This window comes from Nerophis ophidion, linkage group LG06 (genome assembly GCF_033978795.1).
Source record: "Nerophis ophidion isolate RoL-2023_Sa linkage group LG06, RoL_Noph_v1.0, whole genome shotgun sequence".
In the NCBI taxonomy this organism is placed as follows: domain Eukaryota; kingdom Metazoa; phylum Chordata; class Actinopteri; order Syngnathiformes; family Syngnathidae; genus Nerophis; species Nerophis ophidion.
In genome coordinates this window covers 58,600,647-58,621,183 of record NC_084616.1, presented here as the reverse complement: position 1 = coordinate 58,621,183, position 20,537 = coordinate 58,600,647, and the positions used below count along the sequence as shown (strand labels likewise).

Sequence of the window (20,537 nt, the reverse complement as noted above, 5' to 3'; positions counted from 1 at the left end):
TTTTCGGTCAGAATAGCTGTTTTTGTTGGAGGCTCCCATTAAAATCAATGTGAATATGTGAGGAGCCCGCAACATGTGACGTCATCGTCTGCAACTTCTGGTAGAGGCAGGGCTTTTCTCCAGTCGCGAACTTTATCGTGGATGTTCTCTACTAAAGATATGGCAATATCGCGAAATGATCAAGTATGACACATAGAATGGACCTGCTATCCCCGTTTAAATAAGAAAATCTCATTTCAGTAGGCCTTTAAGCCTTCTCTTTCTGTAAAGGGGGCAATTCTTTGGAACTCTCGACCCACTAATGTAAAATGAGAGACCAACAGGAATGCATTTAACAAAGGACTCAAACAATGGATAAAATCAAAACAGCAGTGCTCACATGAATTGTCTTAACAGGCTGATTGTTGTTGCCTATGTTTTGTTGCTTCTATATATTTTCCGCTATTTTTATTCAAATAATTTGTGCATGTGCTAAAACACTCCTATTGTTATGTCCACAATAAAAATAAACAAATAGTGTAACTGTTCAATAAACCAGCACTCTCTCCTACACACACCATCAGACGTGTCTGAGTGCAGTTACTAGGGCTGCGAATCTTTGGGTGTCCCACGATTCGATTCAATATCGATTTTTGGGGTCGCGATTCGATTATATATCAATTTTTTCGATTCAACGCAATTCTCGTTTCAAAAACGATATTTTTCCGATTCAAAACGATTCTGTATTCATTCAATACATAGGATTTCAGCAGGATCTGACATGCTAGCAGAGTAGTTGATTTAAAAAAAAAAAAGCTTTTATAATTGTAAAGGACAATGTTTTATCAACTGATGGCAATAATGTAAATTTGTTTTAACTATTAAACGAACCAAAAATATGACTTATTTTATCTTTGTGCAAACACTGTGTGTTGTCAAGCTTATGAGATGCGATGCAAGTGTAAGCCACTGTGACACTATTGTTCTTTTTTTTACTTTTTATAAATGTCTAATGATAATGTCAATGAGGGATTTTTAATCACTGCTATGCTGAAATTATAACTAATATTGATACTGTTGTTGATAATATTAATTTTTGTTTCACTACTTTTGGTTGGTTCTGTCTCGTGTTTGTGTCTCCTAAATTGCTCTGTTTATTGCAGTTCTGAGTGTTGCTGGGTCAGGTTTGTTTAGGAATTGGATTGCATTGTTATGGTATGGCTGTGTATTGGTTTGTTGGATTGATTAAATATATATATATATAAAAAAAAAATTTAAATAACTAAAAAAATCGATTTTTAAAATAATGAGAATCGATTCTGAATCACACAACGTGAGAGTTGCGATTCGTATTCGAATCGATTTTTTTCCCACACCCCTAGCAGTTATTGTATGTATTTCTTATATTCCAGAACACAAGCTGCATAATAAACACTCCTATTTTGCTGAAGGGGCAACAATAATAGTGATGTAGTACAATTTTACACTTCACTAAAACTACAAGAACATGTTGACTTTTTAATCTTTTTTGACTGGGTTATCCAAAGCATAGCATTATTGGATACCAAAACATGGTTACTAAATGTGTTGAACAATGCTTTATTTGTTTTGTTCTGCCGTAATTGTTTTTACATTGTATTTGCACTGGTTGATTGCAATTTATTTACAATTTATTCTATTTTTCTTGTTTATTGTATTCGGGCTGTTCATGGCAAACTTCCTAGTAACCTACGCTATTCATGACATACTCCATGTATATAATTTTATATTATTAAATATATGCTATTGTTGTTGGGGTGCTCATTGGGCTAAATCCGGGACCTCTGGTACTAAATTTTGTGCCATGTGTCTCTTGTGTGCTGGTATGGCAAAGTTCCTTGAATCCTTGTAAAAGAGGAATTATCTCATTAGGTTGCACAGATGTACTACGTGTGGAAACAGAAAAGACACATTTATATGCAGAACAAATATGAGGTTCATAGTCAGCTGCAGTAATGTGTGTTAAAATGTAAGTCTATCATCCATCCATTTTTCTACCGCTTGTCCCTTTTGGGGTTGCTGGGGGTGCTGGAGCTTATCTCAGCTGCATTCGGGCGGAAGGCGGCGTACACCCTGGACAAGTCGCCACCTCATCGCAGTGCCAACAGTTAGACAGACAACATTCACACTCACATTCACACACTAGGGCCAATTTAGTGTTTCCAGTCAACCTATCCCCAGGTGCATATTTTTTGCGGAGGGAAACCACACAGTCACGAGGAGAACATGTATGTTCTGTGAATTCTGTATTACTTTTGTATTAGAAGTTTCTAGTATTCCTTTCATTGACATAAACATTGTTTTGTTTCCTGAAGTTTATTCCTTATTCTGTTTTCTTCCCACTGCGTTTTTGCTCGTTCTTGCTCTTTGCCTGTCTTGACGGTGTCCTGGTGTGTAATCCAAGTCATGGTGACACATCTGCTAAATTATTGATCAACCTATGACACCAAGAAAGAACAGCAGCCTGAAATAAGTCAAAGTCGCACACAAGTGGGCAGTGCTACTCATGTCTGTGACGTAAAAACGTCTCAACTACGGGATATCAGCCTGGCCACCTTCTTCTCAGCCACTGTAAACCTTCTTTCTCCCCTCACAAAGCTCACTTCAAAGATGTTTCCCTTTCATCTCAGCAAGCCTCTTGCAAACTATCTGCGTCATTAAAGCGCTTCAAACAGAGAGCCAGCGGCAGGGTACGGGCCTTGCTCGATAATAACAGGAAAGTGGATGATAGTAAACTAGTCCTTTATGATTTCCCATTGAATATCAATGCTTTTGCTAAAAGGTGTTACGTAAAATGTAAAGTATGATGATATTAAGGAAAGAGAATGAGTCCATTCACATGTGAATGAAACAAGGGGAGGACTGTTTGTCTCTCAGGAGTAGCTCATGTGCAACCCAAATAAAAAACCTCAGTGAAAAGAGCAGTATTAATTTAGTAGCAACACAATGGAGCATAAAGGGATACTCTGCATATTCATGAATATTTTCCCATCCCTCCCCATCCTCCACCGCTTCTCTCACTGTGTAAAGCAACCCTCCGCCCCCTCTCACTCACCTCCCCCCAATTAATACCCATAATGCTCTTGGCCTGGATACGTAACAGAATCATTCATCCCCCTACTGAGCCATTGTTAACTGTAAGCCAGAACTCAGTGGGCATTTAAAATAAAATAAGATTATGTATCGTACGAGTGTTTGCTGTGTGTGTATATTTTAAAGGTATTGTGCAATTCAATACCCTTGTATCAAAACACCACAACTCTTGCTGTGAATGTACCCGAGCAGATGTCACTCGTGCAGCAGACCAAAAAAAGGTGCATCTGCTTAGCACACAAACAAACAGATGTAAACACACACGCACTACTGACCAATGAAGCGCGTCGTAGCCTGCGGCTCATGGGCTTGTCAAAGGGCGGGCTGTTCATGGCAAACTTCTCTAAGTAGCCCTCCGGTAGCCTGATGTCAGCTGGGAGGGACAGACGTTTGTTTATGTCCTGAAACAGACAAAAGAAAAGAAAGATAGCCTGTTGTGAGTGCAACCACATGGTAATTACAAAATATTACATTTTTATTTTCCAAGATACTTTTTTTTCTCCCTCAAATGATTAATGAAAGAGTGTTGTGTGTACCGGCAAAACAAACAACAGACCATTTTGATGGATACATGATCAATGATTCCATGTTATACAATGTCGAATAATGTACATAAAACATTTGACATTTTTTTCCACTTAAACATTTTAGGCATTGTCAATTACAAGAAAAGATAAAAATACTTTTAATGTTTAAAAAAAAAGTGTTTATTCAATTAAATATACAAACAAGCTATTTCCAACGGCGGAAAACATTTTATTACATTCCTATCGTTAGAACATTTTTTTGAAATTTTAAAATATGAAATGTAGATATGGCTACTTTTCACCAATACGGTACAAACTGTAAGTTCCTGGTAAGCGATACCAGTTCTTAACAGTACCAATTTTCCATACTTTTGTGTTTCATCCATCCATCCATTTTCTACCGCTTATTCCCTTTGGGGTCGTGGGGGGCGCTGGTGCCTATCTCAGCTACAATCGGGCAGAAGGCAGGATACCCCCTGGACAAGTCGCCACCTCATCGCAGAGCCAACACAGACAGACAAATTTCACTCTTACATTCACACACTAGGGCCAATTTAGTGTTGCCAATCAACCTATCCCCAGGTGCATGTCTCTGAAAGTGGGAGGAAACTGGAGTACCAGGAGGGAACCCACGCAGTCATGGAGAAGACATGCAAACTCCACACAGAAAGATCCCGAGCCCAGGATTGAGCCCAGGACTACTCAGGACCTTCATATTGTGAGGCAGATGCACTAACCCCTCTACCACAGTGCTGCTCCTACTTTTGTTTTAGTTGATAAAAATGTTGATTGTTTAATAATACAATGTAACTTTTAAATGTATCATTTAAAAATGAGCTGGTTATGATAACTGTTTGTTTCACTTGTTATACCATGTCGTTTTTTTTTTTGCTGCGGTATATTTAATTAGTATTTATTTTGTAATCAGCATGACCTAACACATGGTTTAAAGGCCTACTGAAACCCACTACTACCGACCACGCAGTCTGATAGTTTATATATCAATGATGAAATATTAACGTTGCAACACACGCCAATACGGCCTTTTTAGTTTACCAAATTGCAATTTTAAATTTCCCGCGAAGTGTCGTGTGGAAAACGTCGCGGTATGATGACTCGTATGATGACGCGTGCGTTTGACGTCTCGGGTTGTAGAGAACATTATTTTCCAGACCAATCCAAGCTATAAGTAGTCTGCTTTAATCGCATAATTAAACAGTATTCTGGACATCTGTGTTGCTGAATCTTTTGCAATTTTTTCAATTAATAATGGAGAAGTAAAAGTAGGAAGATGGAGGTGGGAGCTTTTAGCCTTTAGCCACACAAACACAGTCTGTGTTTCCTTGTTTAAAATTCCCAAAGGCAAAGCTTTACTATGGATCAGAGCGGTCAAGCGAACATGGATCCCGACCAAATGTCAACCAGCAGTTTTTGGTGAAAAAATTTTGGTAATATGTTTGCTTTTACCGGCGACATTGACGACATCAGCGGAGCTTCTCCGACTTTAGGTACTATTTAATCTCACTAAAACACTAACAAAATGGGCAGATAAGGAATTTTCCAGAATTATCATAGTAAATTTGTGTAATAACATCTGCATTCGCCTTTTTTTTTTTTTTCTAGTCCTATACTCTCAATATCCTCATCCACGAATCTTTCATCGTCGCTCAAATTAATGGGGAAATTGTCGCTTTCTCGGTCGGAATAGCTCTTGCAGCTGGAGGCTCACATTATAAACAATGTGAGGGTGTGAGGAGCCCTACAACCACATTGTTTGCTACTTCCGGTAAAGGCAAGGCTTTTTTATTAGCGACTTAAAGTTGCGAACTTTATCGTGGATGTTCTCTACTAAATCCTTTCAGCAAAAATATGGCAATATCGCGAAATGATCAAGTATGGCATAGAATGGACCTGCTATCCCCGTTTGAATAAGAAAATCTCATTTCAGTAGGCCTTTAATGTTATAAGGTTTATCCTGTTAAACTCTAAGTAGGTTAAGTATAATTATTAATATGATTAAAATCAAGAGTAAGACAACATATGTGTGAATGCCTTGTCACCAAGTGTTTGAGCCGGGTAGTATTGATGGAATTCGGTCGGTGCCTATAAAAGTACTGAATTCAGTATTCATCCCTAATTATATATAATCTACAGTAACTGTAAACATATTATACACTTCTCTTCGAGTGAAAGTTTCTCATACAATAAAGAAAACCAACTAAACCCCACATGAGCTGGCACTTGGCGAGGGGGAAAGGAAAAACTTCCTCTAGGGAGGAAATCTCAGACTGAACTCATGCTATGTGGTGATTCATCAGTCTAACGACAACGTTTTTCTCCCTCTTCAACATGAATTTAAAATAGCATTTTAAACAACTATTATCATAAAAATATGACACAAAAATGGACTATCATTTAAAGTTACTTATTACCGCAAAGTACAATGATACAAAAACTATATGTTTCATTACTTATCATTTTAATCTCTTATATTCCATTATGAATCTTGTTTATCAATTGCCTTTATTGATCAGCATGTTGAAATCTTGTGATTTCATTCTGCCCTATGACTTCCACATTAACATAATTGCAAAAGGAATGACAGAGTTGGTCAGTAAACATGGAATCTACTGTTAAACATGGAATATCACACAAAGTGAGTGAAATGCTGTCATCGTAAGAAGAAGAAATGTTTGTCTGTGGAAATCATGTGTCTGGGAACACTAATTCGTCTTTGAAACACTCAACTGCACAGTCTCACAAAAAACAATGTAGAGACAGCCACTTGAAACACTGACTAAGTCTGTGAACAAACTATGAAGCTAATGCTCGCTACAACAACCCATACACATCACATCTAATTTATGTTGCACAATTGCACAAAGAAAAATTCCTTGTTTGTGAACCCGTTCTCAAACAATGGCAATAAAAAAAGTATTCTGATTCTGATCTGCTTGTGTTGCTGTGACGAACATCATCGATGCAAATTGAAAGAAACCGTAACTTGAGAATTGGGATGTAGCGAAATAAAAATTCAATACCGTGATTATCATTATTATCCCCCTATTGTTGATTGTGCTAAAAAAGTACTCATAGTTCTTTTGACCATAAATAACAAAAATAAATACACACTGTAAACACAATATTTCTTGTTTTACTGATAGTGTTTTAGTCTTAGTATTTTATCTGTTTTAATGGCTTTTATTTCTAAATGAAAAGTATGTAACTAAGTAATAAATATGAATAATTTCCGGTGCTTACTATGAGGTCTGTCGCGCCGCTGCCTTTCTACCTGGCTTTTATCTACCGCCCCCCTGGGCTCTATTGGGACTTTATCAGTGAATAATCAGACTTTGTCGCTGATCTTGTGACGCACGGCGACAATATAATCATGATGGGGGACTTTAATATCCATTTGAATACCCCATCGGACCCGCCGTGCGTGGCGCTCCAGACTATAATTGATAGCTGTGGTCTTAAACAAATAATAAATGAACCCACGCATCAGCATAGCAGCTAAATGAACACTAAGCTTCTAACCATCTCTGTGAACCCTCTCAATCTGGTTTCAGGGCAAATCACTCTAAGGAGACAGCCCTTGCAAAAATGACTAATGATCTATTGCTAACGATGGATGTTGATGCGTCATCCATGTTGCTGCTTCTTGATCTTAGCGCTGCTTTCGATACAGTCGATCATAACATTTTATAAGAGCGTATCAAAACACGTATTGGTATGTCAGACTTAGCCTTGTCTTGGTTTAACTCCTATCTTACTGACAGGATGCAGTGTGTCTCCCATAACAATGTGACCTCGGACTATGTTAAGGTAATGTGTGGAGTTCTCCAGGGTTCGGTTCTTGGCCCTGCACTCTTCAACATGTACAGTACATGCTGCCGCGAGGGGACATTAAGCGCAAATACGGTGTTACCGTAGCTTTCACTGTTACGCTGATGACACCCAACTCTACATGCCCTTAAAGCTGACCAACACGCGGCCGTGTGGCATCCTTCACTGTTTAGCGTCCTTGAACGTACCTTAAAAACTCATCTGTCTTGTATGCCTCGGAATATAAAATGACCACCCTGTTCAAGAAAGCACAACTTTTTAGGTTCACTGTACACAATTGAATAGCTCAGTAGCTCAGACAGGATGTTTATATAAGTTTAGATTGGGGTGAGTTGTTTCTAAATGTGGAAATACATAAATGTTTTTTGTTTTCATGTTAGCATTTAAGTTTCAGTCGCGAGCTGCCACCACCCCGTCCATTAGTTTTTAAAGTGGAGTTAACAATCAGTTTTTCGTAATTGTATGTTGTTTTTTTTAAGAATTGTACTGCAGTTATGACAACAGCTGGTTAAAAAAAAATTAAAATTTGACTTAGAATCATGGTCAACATTGTCCAGTGATGTATTGCACCAATAAATGTAATTTATTATTACAGAAATTTTATCAAATAAAACAGAATGTGAAAAAAAAAAAAAAAAAAAAGATTTCAAATGGCCCTACTATTGCGTCATAGTGCAGTTCAAACACCCACTGAAAGCTGGGGTGACTAAGATATAGTCCTCAACAAAAAAACAAGAAAAAACAGTCATACCAGTATCATACAATATGTCCTTTCTGAAAAAAATTGTAGGTCTGCATTTTGTCTGTGGCTTAAAATTAGGAATTTTAGCATATAAAACCCCAGAAGACAAAATCATTCGTCTTCGTGGCGATCAACCCCTCCAGATCCAACAACTGGATTTAAAGAAAAGATGGGTGAGCAGAACCAACGACGGATCCTCCTCATTGGGTGACACAATAAACAGTGAAGTGCATGCACGGTGAGAACTTGTTTTCAGTAAAGCATGGCAGTCGAACACCCACCTGAAATGATCGCAATACTTGTGCTTGCTGATAGAGCATATACTGCAAAAAACCCAAATAGAGAAAATCAGCAGAAGAAAAAGTCGCGGTATGTCTAAAACAACAAAAAAGAGCCAAAACTTGAATAAATATTGTTCCGGCATATTCAAGATGGCCATTGCTGGCCAGTGTTGGACTAACTTTGGATGCACAAATGGCTGTTTTCCTTTTAGACAGGTAATCTAATGCTCCATTTTCCTATATTTTGTGTGTATCCTTTTCGCGTGGCGATGTGCGTTACCGATAGTCTGTAACAAAATAGGAATGAGGGGATCCTTCAATGCAAGTTTAGACTGTCAACAACCTATATATGCACGTACAGTCCCCGTGCACAATTTTGTGTACTTCCAGAGAGGAGGAGACTGAGAGGGACAATCAGCAAGGTGTGCAGAGTGGGTGGCGGTAGGAATTTCGTTTGAATTCTGCCTGGTGGCACAAGATTCAAGTACCCCAACTTTAAGCAATTTTTGTTTTTGTCCAATAAATGGCTAGATGTGGATGAGCATATACTGCTAATATGAACATTATTTAAATTTTGAAGCCATGGTAATAAAAATGTTAGTGTGTTATTTTAATATTTAACAGAGATTTTGGACATTTTGTAATCTTCCCCGATCAAACTGAGTTGGTTATGATCTGTCAATCCATGTATAAACCAACCAACTGTTCTGCCATATTTAATGGAAAAACTTTACGTGACAATTGATAATTATGATTATGTGACAATTTCAGAACAGTAAATTCAACTTATCTCCATGATTCTGATGATAAATCACATCAACACTCATTCTATGCTGGCTTTTTTTGCAAGTACAAATGTGTATGGGGCTCCGTACTGCTCAGTAATGTCATCAAAACCAGTGAAGTGAAAGTGACAGCTGAGCAGAGAGCGGCCTTAAAGCAGCCTTGGAAGGCAGCAGGCCAAGTGCATTGTGGTTGTTGTAGGTTTATTTATTCTATTTACAATTATTAACTATCACTAATTCAAAAAAATAGATGCTCCTTTGTAGTGTAGATGCTGCTTTTTGAAATTAAATGGAATCAGTTTGCCTCATTTGTCATGTGCAGTATATAGCTAGCGACACCCAGGGTTTACCCCGCCTTCCGCCCAAATGCAGCTGAGATAGGCTCCAGCACCCACTGTGACCCCGAGTAGGAAAAGCGGTAGAAAATGAATGGATGGACGGACCAAGGATGGAGATGTTCACTGTTGGTTTGTGAGTGTGTGTGTGTGTGTGTGTGTGTGTGTGTGTGTGTGTGTGTGTGTGTGTGTGTGTGTGTGTGTGTGTGTGTGAGAGCGTGCGTGTGCGCTTCGGTTTGCAGGATTATTGCAAAATATAGGGAGGGCCTTGCATAAAAATACTATAACATATCCGACCCAGGAGTCGCATGATTATACAGCATCTGGAACCAGAAATGTTTTCCACCTTGTTAATTGTAAAAAAAAATGTCTAATTGCAATACAGCACAAACAAACAAATTTGCTGACCATCTTAATCCTAAAAAAAGTACATTTGAACTGACCAAGTATATAGCATAGGTATTGCACACACTATTCTTACAGCAGCTCGCCCAGTCAATGCCACAGGTATAATCAGATTTATGAATGGCTGCAAAAATTGTATGTGAACTGCATTCATGTCTCATGTGTCGGGTATGAAAGACCAGAGCAAGGCTACTACATGAGACTTAAACCAGACTAATTTTCCAACTACGTTTTTGGCAGAATGACAAAGTTCCAGACGTCATCTGGAAGACATCTGCTCTGGTCTTTTTGTGGCTTTCCTCTCATCCTAGCTGTTCTCTTCTGCTCAAGCACTGAATAGAAATTGGGCTCACTTTTGATGAACCATTTTATGACAGCTTGTATGTGAAACTGAATTATGTCTGCATACTTTAACTTAGGGATAAAAAAACATATCTGTAACAGAGGCAAATTCCCACTAATCGCCTCGAATGTTGTATACATGAAGGACGTTTTCAGGGATAAAGTGCCGATCACACGTTGTTTCCATGGCAGCAGGGGCTGGCTGGCACAGTCCCAACAGCCCCCCAATGTATATATGTTTGTACTCTATATGAGATATTATATGTGTGTTAAATGAGAAGTTGTGTGAGTGTGTGCCGGACGGTAAAAGACAGAAGGAAAAGTAGCCTTTGCAATGGCTAGCATAATTACACTCATTATCAGTACAAGCACACTCCACAGTATGACTACACAACCTTAGCAAATACACTCAAATACATACATATCATTGTCCGGAAATGCTCAGCAGACAACATCAAAACACAGAAAGCAAAGCAAGCTAAACATGCACATGACCGACAGACTTTGACCTCAGTGATTTACACAGCTTGAAGCATTAAAGAGTGCAGATAACGAGAGCAAACCCTGCCACAAACACAATCCTCCCTAATGGTAACACCAATTTTAATAAATATAGCCACTGATACACATATTGGATGCAAGGCCACAGATCTTGCCATCGCCATACTTTGTTAAATAGAACCAACAAAGACCAACGTTCATGCCCCTCTTACTCACTGGTGTTGAATGAATACAGATCCCCACGCAATCACGCGTGCGCCTATACTCACAATGCAGAACAGCTCTAGTAGCTCCCTCATTGTCCTCCTTAAACGAGTCTTTCTATAATGCACTCACACACGAGCCGTTTGCCCCATACACATCTCTCTGCTGCCACATGACCGCACGCACACAGTGTGCCAGATCGAGACCACGGTGCCATCCACATGCTCAACCAGAGAGAGGGAGAGAGCGAGAGAGAGAGTGAGAGAGAGAGAGAGAGAGAGAGGGAGAGAGAGAGAGGGGGGCAGGACAAAAAGAGTAGGCGAGGGAGGAGTGAGTGAGTGAGTAGGAGGAGAGGAATGGACAGATTCCTGAGAGGAGAAAGGCAGAAGGGGGAAGGGGGACTGGAAGGGGCAAGCTCTGAGGAGACATTGTTTTTTCCTCTTTGGCTGTCTGTCATCTCGTCCTCCATCTATCTTTTCCCCTCTTGCATCAACTGCATCCCATTCATCTAGATTATCTTAATTGTTACTAAAATTATTGCTATTTTCTTTATTATTTCCTCCCTTTAACACGCCCTCCCCCTGTCTTTTTCTGGTAAACATGGTCTAAATTAGTCTCTTCCACCATTCACAGCAGACACAGGCATGTGTGTCCAGAGGCATTTCCCGCAATACTGCTGTGCTCACCACTCTCCAGCTTCTTTAAACAGACACACACAGACACAGTGTCTGACAACACGGCATGAGCTCAGATAGTGTTAATGTCTGAAGAACCTAATCACATCTAGAGCGTACAGATACGCTCTTGTGTACGGATAAAAAAATCCTGTTTTGGTTAATTTTTTGCAGTGTGTGGCATCCTTCTGGTGAATCTGTTCAATCTAATCAGATTCACGGAGATCAGAAATGTCTGTCTTCTGATCTAAGGGTTGGGCTGGACTGTTTAGTTACCCATGAATCCTGACTCATCATCTTATCATAACAATTTACACATTTATATGCACCCTAGGGAAGGCCCTTTTCCATCTCATTTTGTTAAGGTTCAAACGGGGGGAGATGACGGCAGACTGACACCAGGTGGCAGTAATGTCAAAAGATTTATTTTATATATATATATATATATATACATATATATATATATATATATATACATATACATATATATATACACACACAATAATACAATAATATAACTGGGGAAATGGAGTGTGAACGAGATCGAAGAGTGTGTATGGTGTAAGGTTATGTGCAGGATTTAACTGGAGGGATTTTACTGTAAGTGTTGGAGGTGCGTGTTGAGAGAATCAGTGCAGTCCGACAAGGAGAAGACAGGCAGGGTAGTCAAGGGGCGGAAGCGGGGCCGAGAGGCAGGAGCGAGTCGTCGTTGTCCGGGGCGAGCGAGGAGTCAAAAACCAGGAAGCACGAGGAAGACAGGGAAGATCCGGAAGCACACGACACAGAGCGTGACTCTGGGATTTGCTGCAGGGGAAGGTACGGAAGGCACAGTAGGCTATACTCCGGCGCTGGCATGCCAAGTTGTGCAGGCTTATGAAGGCAGGTCCTTCATTACTGGCAGGTGTGGTGATTGTCGGTGAATGATAACAGCTGGCGGCCGCTGCAGGGCGGAGACGCACGCAGCGCGTCCCTGGGCGTGTCCTGTGGTGCGCTCACTGGAGCGCACAGACGGATGAGCGCCGTTGGCAAGGGTCTGAGCCCTAACACATTTTGCACAGAACCCACCATCAAACACTTTTAGGATGAACAAGAACAAGCATTTCGTGCCAAGAATTCAAAGTAAGGATGTTCAGGGATTTATGCTGCCTGTTCCAATACATTTCATCTATGATTGAGATAGGCTGATAACAATACTAATCATTAGTGGTGTAACAATTAGATTCCAGGGTTTCCCGCAGCACTTTTTATTAAGGCGGCCGACTTAACAACAAAGAGCCACCGCCTAAACAAACGTCTTAAGATCTCCAGCCAGACGTGCGTATTTAAAAAAACTATCTCTGTCATCAAGCAAATGCATACACTGATCAAGACCATTTTAGCCAATCAGAAACATCCAAAACGTAATTTCCGGAGGCGGCATGTAGTAAAAATGGCGGGTCATGGCAAGAAATAATTATATATGTGGACTGACAGAGGAGTAGAGCTACTTTTAAGCATTGTTTTGGATTTTAAAGTTAACAAAACTAAACAAAGTTTTGACTGGGAAACTTGCAATTCCAAGTATGGTGACATTCTTACCCTATTTCTGGAGCGGTACAGAGTTGGAGGGACATCTGAGGAATGTCTTATTCGGAAAGAGGACATCACAAAAACAACTATTTAAAACTCAACTGAAAACGATTTGTGGAATGTACGGACAATCAGTCAACGCAGGTTGAAGAAAAGGTTACGATAGAGTTGTTTTGCTGTACTTCCAACTATGCCAGCAGATCTGGGGCGGTTCTCCATCGACTATCCATTCAATTTGGAATAGAAACATCAGATATTGACACAAGCTCTCACAGGAGTTTGGATACTCATTCACCCTTGACAGCCTGGTCACAGACAAAGATATGCCGAATGATGCACAAGAGCAGCAAGATTCCAATGGGAGCAATCCACAATCTTCTGTGGTGAAAGAGAGAAGACCTCTATTTCAGGTATGTGGGCGCTAACTTCATTCCTAGGAAGTAATATTGTTAAAAGTCAGATAGATGTTGTATATCTGGGCATAAAAATATTTTTATATAAACTGCACTGCAAATAAGAATGCTCTCAGATAACCACTTTCAACAATGTTGAAAGTGGGACAAAAATACTTGCTTTGGAATCTGAAGTCAAGATGGCAAGCATATGTCAAAGTTCACCTGTTTTAGATGTATTTAAATAGATTGTATTAAAAATTATTTGAGTAGTTTCTTGCAATAAATAATATTGAGTTAAGTAAAACTGCAGTTGCATTATATATTATTTTTTTCTGTCAAAATTTAAATCCTCGATGAAGTGCTTTATTGACACACATTTTTTCCCGACGATGTTGAGGGCCATTCAACATGTTGTAAATAACATGACACTATCTTACACCTGTGCTAAAATGGGTTGATTCCAAATAATATATTAATGATTATTGAATGTTATTTTGTAAAAATCCTTATAAAATTTTTTTTAAAACGAAAACTTCCAATCGAGACAATGTTGCTGAAAACAATAGAAGACGTCGTCCAGACAAAGAAGAGACTTCTGGACATGATGGCGACATCAAAGAAGCAATCGTCTGACAATTTAGACAAACTAACATCAAGCGATGAGGTGGAGACGTGATGGTGCCAGGCCTAGTTACATTGTTCCTTAAACCCACCCACCCACCTTACTGTCCTGCCGCCTGTCCTGGGACCAAGAGACGCCCCCTCCCCTGTAGGGACACCACCTTAGCTAACACATTTTCTGGGGGAAACACTGGATTCCATAACATCGATCTGTGCTCGACAAGTTGGCCTTCCGGAAGGTAGTTATCGATCCAAGATAATTTTGAAAGAGAATCGATCGTATTTATCAATACTAGAAAACGGAAAACATCGGATTTAGAGGGGAACTGGACCTTTTTTTATTTATCTTGCCAAATATTTACAATCCGTATGTAAAAGAAGAACACACATTTTTGTCTTTAGTGCATTCAAACTTGTAAATAAATGCGATCAAAAGTCCGCTTACAACTTACACCACCTGAATTTGTCCACGGTAGAAGTTAAGGAGATGTGTGTGGAATGTGAATTCCCCAGCAGCAACGTCCTTGGTATGTAGGAAGACATCAGTTTTTAACTTCAGCTTGGGAGGAACTTTGCCGTTGTCTTGTCGAGCATTTGCAGTGAGGGTGTTGTTCAGGGGCTCAACTTTGTCTTCAGCTTCATTGAAGAACTGTCCATTATCACTTTTCATTGGAGAAGCGGCAGATCTTTTTTTTGCTGTCAGTTACAGATTTGACCAATTTCCTTCATTTTTTACTGTTGGCGTACGTGAGTTCCTGCTCCAGCTGCTGCAAGAACTGAATATGAGCTCTATGTATGGTACGCTAGTTAAAGGATTCATAGTACTCGTGTGTGGTTCCTTTGCTATCGTTTGGATTTGACAGCATCATGACATCTGCCATTTAACCATAATTTATCACAGTATTTGTGTTTGGTAGTTCTGGATGGTATAAACACATTTTATGGCATCACCAATGTTGTCTTTTACACAATTCCAGGCAGTATCAGCACTATAAGTCTTTGAAAGGAAGGACTTGTCAGCTTCAGATACGAAAGAGCGTATTCTGTCCCAGTCAACTTAGTCATACAGCCATGTTTTGCGCTTTCCAGGTTTGCTTGTATTTGGAAGTCTGTAGTTAGCTACATCCATAACAACACCGGGGTCCCTTCCAAATCTGGTGGAGTCATCTGCAAGTTGATGGAGGTGGTTGAGTACAGCAAAGTCGAATCCAGATTTACCATGGACATATGTCTTTTTGCTTTTTGCCATGGTGGGCATTTAGGTCACTAAGAACAATAATTTAAGATATAGGGAGACCACCATGGCATTTGTTGACATTGAGGAGTGCCATCTTTTGTTAGCAGTGATGCCGGTAAGATATTGTATCCTTCAACGGTGTGTAGTGAAGCATGTTTAGCTATTCCACGTCATGCAGGGATGATATTTGTAAGTACTCGAACATGTTTCTCTGCTCGTAAAACCAGTAATGCCATGACGTGACGACGGAGCGCAGTCATGCCCGTTAAAAAAAAAGGGAAACTGTATTTTTCAAAGATAGTGGTGTACCCTTTTTGATTCATTAGTACCGGGGTACCTTACAAATATATACACACACACACATGTATATACACACATATTGGTTTACTCATTTATACACACATGTATATTGACACATTTATAAACACACATATATACACACATCCATCCATCCATTTTCTACCGCTTATTCCCTTTTGGGGTCGCGGGGGGCGCTGGCGCCTATCTCAGCTACAATCGGGCGGATAAACATATATAAATACAAACATACAGTATATACACATATATACAAATAAACACATATATAGATATATATGTTTTTTATATATATATATAGATATATGTTTTTTATATATATATATATATATATGCATGCATGCATGTACATGTGTGTGTGTTTACATACTATAATAATTAAATGGATGTATAATTGATAAGTATTATAGTTGAATATTAACAGAATGTGATAGTTCAACTTCAACCTTGTTTACTTACGTGACAACCTATTTAAAGCTTTGTAATCAATCAGAAATATCAATCAGCTAAAACTTATACATGGATAAGTGTGGAGAGAGTGTTTGCATCTTTCCCATCGTGATTTGCAAAAAATTTAAATGGGTATAATTAAAAAAAATGTATTGTGATGGGATGATTATTATAATATCCACAAAGTTCAGTGAGCAGGCTGTATTATGTGTGACTGTGTGTTGACTTTTTGTGTTGGTTTAATTAGTTTTTTTTGCACCATGACTAGGAATGGTTGTTTGGATGAGGTCAGATGGGTAAATTCTGATCTTGTGATGTCAAGAAAGTACACATCATGGTCACTCACCTGAGTTTCGCATATTATCTGCGATATGATGACATTTGGCCACCTGTTCAAACCCTGGGTATTTAAATTTAAAATGAAAGCACCCTGCACAAATGTTTCTTATTGAAATTGAACGTGCGCCGTCGTCTCGTGGGCCAAACTGAAGATACCAGCGGGCCACATTTGCCCTGGAAGCCAGGGTTTGGACATCTTGATTTAAACAGTGTACATTTTTAAAAGACGATGCTGATTCTTTTGGAAAGACTGAGGTGTGGTTTCATTTGGAATCTGGTAACACCTCCACAAACGAACATCTTGGAGACACACGCAGATAGTGTGACTGCGAAGTAACATTTTTCACAGTTTATACCAAAGCATATCCAATAATATTAACTAGAGTGGACTACAAGGAAGTGTTTTAAATGTAAATTAATATTATCATAGTTTCCATTTAAAAAGTGGTAGAGATTTACACCATAATGAATAAAAACATGTATCTGTCTATAACAGTCTAATTGAATTGGTATACTAAACATCCGACCAAGAGGTGTGTAATGACTTATCAGTACATAAGTTAGGTTACAACAGTATAATACCTATTCACTCTTACAGCAGTACGGTGCTCAGGTAATGAGCTTCCTTTGTAATTTAACAACACCTGCCAGGTGAAAGGAATTACTCACTTGGGAGATCATGGTGTATGACATTGGACTTTCCATACCTCATTAGAGATGCGCCGATGGTTGTTGTTCCTCATGCGGACCCGGACGGGACTCTGGACCTCATCAGAAGACGTTCCCGAAGCCTGGTCACTCTCTCCATCTGAACCCATTTTCACATTCTCATGGACGATACCTGTAGTAGAGCAAAGAAACTATAACTAAGCGGTTCATGTATTTTTACATTTTTAGTTCATTCCTCCCATGCCTTCTGCTGTCACAACAACAGAGGATGGTGGGTATTCCTGTTCCAAAGGGTGCTAGTCCGGTAAGTATAAATTGCCAAAGGTAAGATGAGGAGGATTAGAGATCGATACCACCCTGCATGCAATGGGAGCTTTCTCATCTCTTCTTCATCTGACTCCCCCACCTAAGATCCTGAATCCATTTGATTAATGAGTCATGGTGCAGCAGACAGGACCTCCTCCTGAGTGGAGTTTATTCGTAAATAAGTGTGCATCTCTCTTGAGGTTCATGTAACATGCACATTAGTGGCAGAGCATGTCTGTCTGTGTTGCAGGATGCTGCTTTGGCTGAATATATGCCAACCATTAAAGTTCACAGCCCTACATGCTATGTTTTCGTGTTTTAAACAATGACCACCAGCAGGGGCTAGAGTGACACATAGGAAATAAGACGAAGGATAGTTTCAGTGGAAATGTGAAGTGATGTGGAAAATAAAAATGATGGCAGTGATAGATCAGCCATGAGAGATATAAGTTAGGGGCCTGACAGCAAAAACGATTTATTATGGAGTGGGACAACACCAGCTGAGAGAGATTTTAGGTCATTTGAAAGTCTTTATTATGTGTACAAAAATAAACACAATATACAGTACAGAAATTGCTTTGATTTACCCTCAAAGCTAGAAAAACAATACATAATTGTAATTGAAATTAAGTAAAAAAATAAAAATGTTGTCAAAATGAAATCACTGTTAAAAAGTGACTGTTTGTATGTGTGTTAAGCTACAAAATATGTATCTGTTGGTTAGTTGCCAACAAACTGCAAGGTTATTTACAAATAAATATAATTCACAATGTTTTTGAGTCTAACTGTAACTAAGTCTGCATTTTCGTTCCCGTTTGTAAAGCCCAGAGTAAGTGCACAAGTTTGTCGTACAGCATGTTAAGAAACAATGAAAGCTTTGTTTCTCCAATGCGAGTCCCCAAAGTGTTGGCAACTTTTGGCAGCTTCTTGGATCCATTGGTCTATGTTGACAAAAGCAGCTGATAATCATGAGGAAAAATATTTTATTTTCACTGAAAATTACATCCTAGTTAGTTATTATTTTTTACACTAAATGTATTCTTCTTCTGATAGACTAAAAGCACGAGATACACTCACAGAATTAAATTTCTTCAGAAAGCCGAGAGCCAGTATTAATATCAGACATTATCCCTCATCACCTCAATGGTGAAACACTAAACCTAAGTTAACTGACACCAGAGTAAGGGAAGGTACTCATCCGGGATATCTACCTAGTAACAGACACACACATGAAGACGCGCACATAATAGCACTAATAACAACACTTAATAAGTGACAGGCCTTTTCTTGTATATAGAAATGATGCTTTGTGTTTGGGTAAACAGTCAGGCGATTTGTTAGTGTATGCATGTGTGGCTCATGTACAAGGTCTCTGTATTGTTTTTGTCATCACAAAGCACACATTCCACAAGCAGGTTCTTCTTTCTGCTCCATTTACATTGCAGACAGTAAATGTCACAAGCCACCCCTGGCTTACTTCTAAAAAAGCCCTTGAAAGAGTGTGATGTGTGATGATTTATGTGATGTAGAATTTATTCAGCCTAATATGTTGAGAAAATTGCTCTGGAGCAGAGGTTTTCAACAAGGAGTACCCCTCCAGTTACTGCACGGGTGTTGTGAAATGTTTGGTAGATTTTGGAAAGAAAAAAAGAAAGTATATTCTCCCCAGATTTTTCACACATTTAATGTCTATCAATACATATTAATGATGATCCATGCACTGCAGTGAACAGATAAACGGGACATTAATATGTGAGGGAGAAGCTATCTGGCGCTGAACTAAATACCCATTGCTGCAAGTTATATATTCACATAGCTCTGTAGCTTTGCTGATGAAGATTATAATAACGTCACATTTTAGTTAACTTGTTGGACTTCATTATGTCTCCCATGCAGCAATGTGCCACGTAAGTAAAAATGAACCTCATAAAAAGCTCTGAGAGGAGTAATGGCAGTCAATATTCGCCGCTCATTTATTTCCACTTTGACTATTGTGATCAGCCCTCATTAAAACTAAAGAATATTAATGCTCATAAAACTACAGTGGTCATTGATTCCTTGCTGGTAAAATATCTGGGAGAAGTAGCGGAAGTTATCCTTCCTGGCTGCATGCCTGCATGGAACAATATCTACTGCTGCAAAACAACCACTGGGATAAAAGTGAGTGTAAGTGAGGACTATCTTATGTCATTATTTTATATGTATGTCTTATATAGTATTATTAGATTCAATGAAATCAGGCATGAGAAAGCAGGGCTTTTTTTGTGAAGTCGTGACGTGACAGTGTGAGTAACAGGAGTTAATTTATGTATATTTCAGTCGAAGATACGACTTGGGCAAGGAAAGGCACGTTAATGCATTTAGCACAATTTGTACACGAGGCCATTGCTTTACAGAAAAAACAAGATGGCAAAAATAAAATAATCATAAAAATAATCAAAATTTTAAGTTAAAATCATAAAATGTAATCATTATAAGAACAATCAGAAACTAAAAAGACTTAGGACAGGTGACTATTTAACAATAACCAGGAAATATTTTGTACCAGTTTAATTTCTTTGCAAGATACACAAGTAGGGGTTCATCGCACCATCATTTTGATGGATAACGTCAAAGACCTCTGCTCGAGAGTATCACGATAGAATATAGAGTCTAAATCCACATGCAACCTATTAGCTTCTGAGCTTACTTCACTTTGAATGGAATCATCCTTTTAAGCCATTCTGGCTCTTAAACTGAATCAAGCTTGGCATAGAACACCCTCTAAATTTAGAGTGTGCAGGAATAGAAATGCTGCAGCCATTGTGCTGAAAAGTAAATTAGTTTTTAAAATATTCAGAAGAACATCAACGACTGCGAGAAGCATGCAGCTGCACTAAA

The 20,537-nt window shown here is 39.0% G+C and overlaps 1 protein-coding gene across 4 annotated transcripts in view; it reads right to left on the bottom strand.

The window, feature by feature from the left end:
* Nucleotides 1–20,537, bottom strand: part of LOC133555023 (cyclin-dependent kinase 17-like) — a 96,909-nt gene that overhangs the window by 25,528 nt on the left and 50,844 nt on the right. For all 4 annotated transcript variants that reach the window (XM_061904435.1, XM_061904436.1, XM_061904438.1 and 1 more), the window contains 2 exons: nt 17,390–17,523; nt 3,387–3,512 (listed from right to left, as the gene is read on the bottom strand). In XM_061904435.1, the coding sequence (XP_061760419.1) occupies nt 3,387–3,512; nt 17,390–17,523 (260 nt within the window). The remainder of the gene's footprint in view (nt 1–3,386; nt 3,513–17,389; nt 17,524–20,537) is intronic.